General features: G+C 43.6%; 1 protein-coding gene across 1 annotated transcript; it reads right to left on the reverse strand.

Annotated features, from left to right (window-relative positions):
- Nucleotides 1-527: 527 nt before the first annotated feature.
- On the reverse strand, nucleotides 528-1,325 carry LOC117130349. Its single transcript, XM_033283237.1, has 2 exons — nucleotides 965-1,325; nucleotides 528-880 (listed from the first exon to the last, which is right to left on the reverse strand). Exons 1-2 carry the CDS (start codon nucleotides 1,323-1,325, stop codon nucleotides 528-530), a joined length of 714 nt encoding a protein of 237 aa, XP_033139128.1.
- Between the last annotated feature and the right edge of the window lie 855 nt (nucleotides 1,326-2,180).

Consider the following 2,180-nt stretch of genomic DNA (forward strand, 5'->3'; position numbering starts at 1 on the left):
GGTCTCCACAATCGTCTTCATATCTCTTCATTGAAATGATCACTGAGTCGTCCTCTTGTCTCTACTCTGCTGGAACACGCATTCGGCATAATACTATCTTGTCCTCTCGATAGATACCATACTCGTACTTAGCCACTTCTTCAACTTGATTTCTTGTGATGATCAAATCTTCTATATCTATCATGTCTTTTCGATAGATATCTCCTCAAAACCAAACATGTACCCAACATAGCCACCAAATCGTACCATGACACCGATAGATCAGCTCAGAAGATCCAACAATCATCACACTACTGATCCAACTATCAATCTTCAAGGGTTTGGTCTTTGGGGGTCATTACCTGCCACAATGTTCCTACACACAACAAGAACACAAACCGCAAGTTCTCGTGCAATAGCGCAGAACGATAATTAAAAACCAATCTTTTCCCAACACATCACAACCAATCAGGCAATACACATTCAAACAAGGAAGTCAAAACCCTACTTACCTTGTAGGCCTGAAGGTTAAGGTTTTTCTTAAAGATCTAGATCCTATTCCTTCTCTTTCTCAGGGGTCTGTCTTCCAGTAGGGTAAGTGGGGGATGTTCTTTGGCTAATGCAGCTTTCTCTGCCACACAGTGTCGAGCAATATGACCAACCTCTCCACAATAAAAACATCCTTGGTTTCCATTCCAAGATTTTGAGTCATGGCTTCTTTTCCTGGATAGGCCTTGCTGACTGGAATCCTTATACTGAACTATATGTTTTCCCTTCTCGCCACTAACGCCTTTTATTTTTGATTCATACTTGGCTTCTGCTGCTACCGCAACTTCCACATTTACGGCCCTCTCGACTAAGTCTGTGAGATTTCCATAGTTGCCTGCCACGAGTCTACTACCTAGTTCAGATCGCAATCCATACATGAAGTTTCAGATCATTGTTGCTTCGTCCTCCTGGCCGTTAAATACATAGCAACAAAGACTTGTGAATTCCGCTTCATACTCCCGTACTGTCCTATCCCCTTGGGTAAGATTGATGAACTGTCTCTCCAATCGATGTCTTGCCTCGGGTGGGAAGTACTTCCTTCTAAACTCCTTTTGAAATACATCCCAAGATGTAATATGATTTCCATGTTGACGTTCCACGCTTTCCCACCAGTTACGAGCATCTCCTTGAAGATAGTAAACCGCCACTCTCTTCTTGTATTTGTCTGGACAGATCATTGCTTCAAAGTTTATCTCCATCATGTGCATCCACTCTTCTGCCTCAAACATATTGATTCCTCCTTTGAACTTATATGTTTCCAAACCCTTCATCGTCTTCAAGATCTTCAGATACTCCATGTTTAAGGATTCCTCAGGTTGGGAGTTCCTTGAAACATGTCGCAGAATTTGAGTAAACAAATCTACTAGTCCTCCTGGTGGAATTTCAGCCTCTTGATTTCCTCTTCGTCTTGGTTGTCATTAGAATTTGAACTCGCTGGCAACGGTGATTGACTATGTCCCCGACTTGTTGAAAACAGATTTCCATAACGTTGACTCATATCTCGGTGATCCATTCTGCCCCTAGTAGAAAACTCTTGTTCTGAATCCTCAAATGCTCGACCATCTCTTGATGACCATCCCCACTGCCTACCATGACTTGCACCCCGATTATTCATCTACAACCAACGAAAAGGTAAATCCTAAATTTCTTACCCAGAATGGCTGGACATCACCGGAATACTCTAAATGCCTTTCAAATCCTTTCTGACTCGAAAAAAATATATTGAAAACCGATTAAAAACGCAGGTTCTGGAAGCATGGACGAAACCATGCTATGATACCACCTCTGTAACACCCCCGAACCGTCCTAGGCATAGGTCGAGCCATCGGCCAACAATCAAACAAGAACATGACCGACGGACGACCCACAACATGGGTTGGAGATGAAAGGCCAACCGGCCAGCCAACAATCAAACAAGAACATGACTGACCGTCCAACCCAACACCATGGTCCGGAAGCGCTACATGACGGGCTAGGGACAATCCAGTCAAAGTCACAGAACTTAATCTGCAACATCGACCAGTTCATCCACTAACACGTCCCGCTAAATCATGGCTTAAGGCTTTGCAACCCGTACTATGAGTTAACGGTTCCGTTAGATCGCGGCCTAAGGCTTTTCAACCCGTACCTAAACATAACGTTGTGTTTAGACC

Source organism: Brassica rapa, unplaced genomic scaffold (genome assembly GCF_000309985.2).
Source record: "Brassica rapa cultivar Chiifu-401-42 unplaced genomic scaffold, CAAS_Brap_v3.01 Scaffold0390, whole genome shotgun sequence".
Lineage (NCBI taxonomy): Eukaryota > Viridiplantae > Streptophyta > Magnoliopsida > Brassicales > Brassicaceae > Brassica > Brassica rapa.

Excerpts from the sequence above, each read along its gene's own strand:
- LOC117130349 (XM_033283237.1), bottom strand. The coding sequence starts at position 1,325 with ATGGAGTATCTGAAGATCTTGAAGACGATGAAGGGTTTGGAAACATAT. Across the intron at positions 881-964 it reads GTATGAAGCGGAATTCACAA|GTAGTAGACTCGTGGCAGGC; the intron begins GTCTTTGTTGCT and ends GATCTGAACTAG.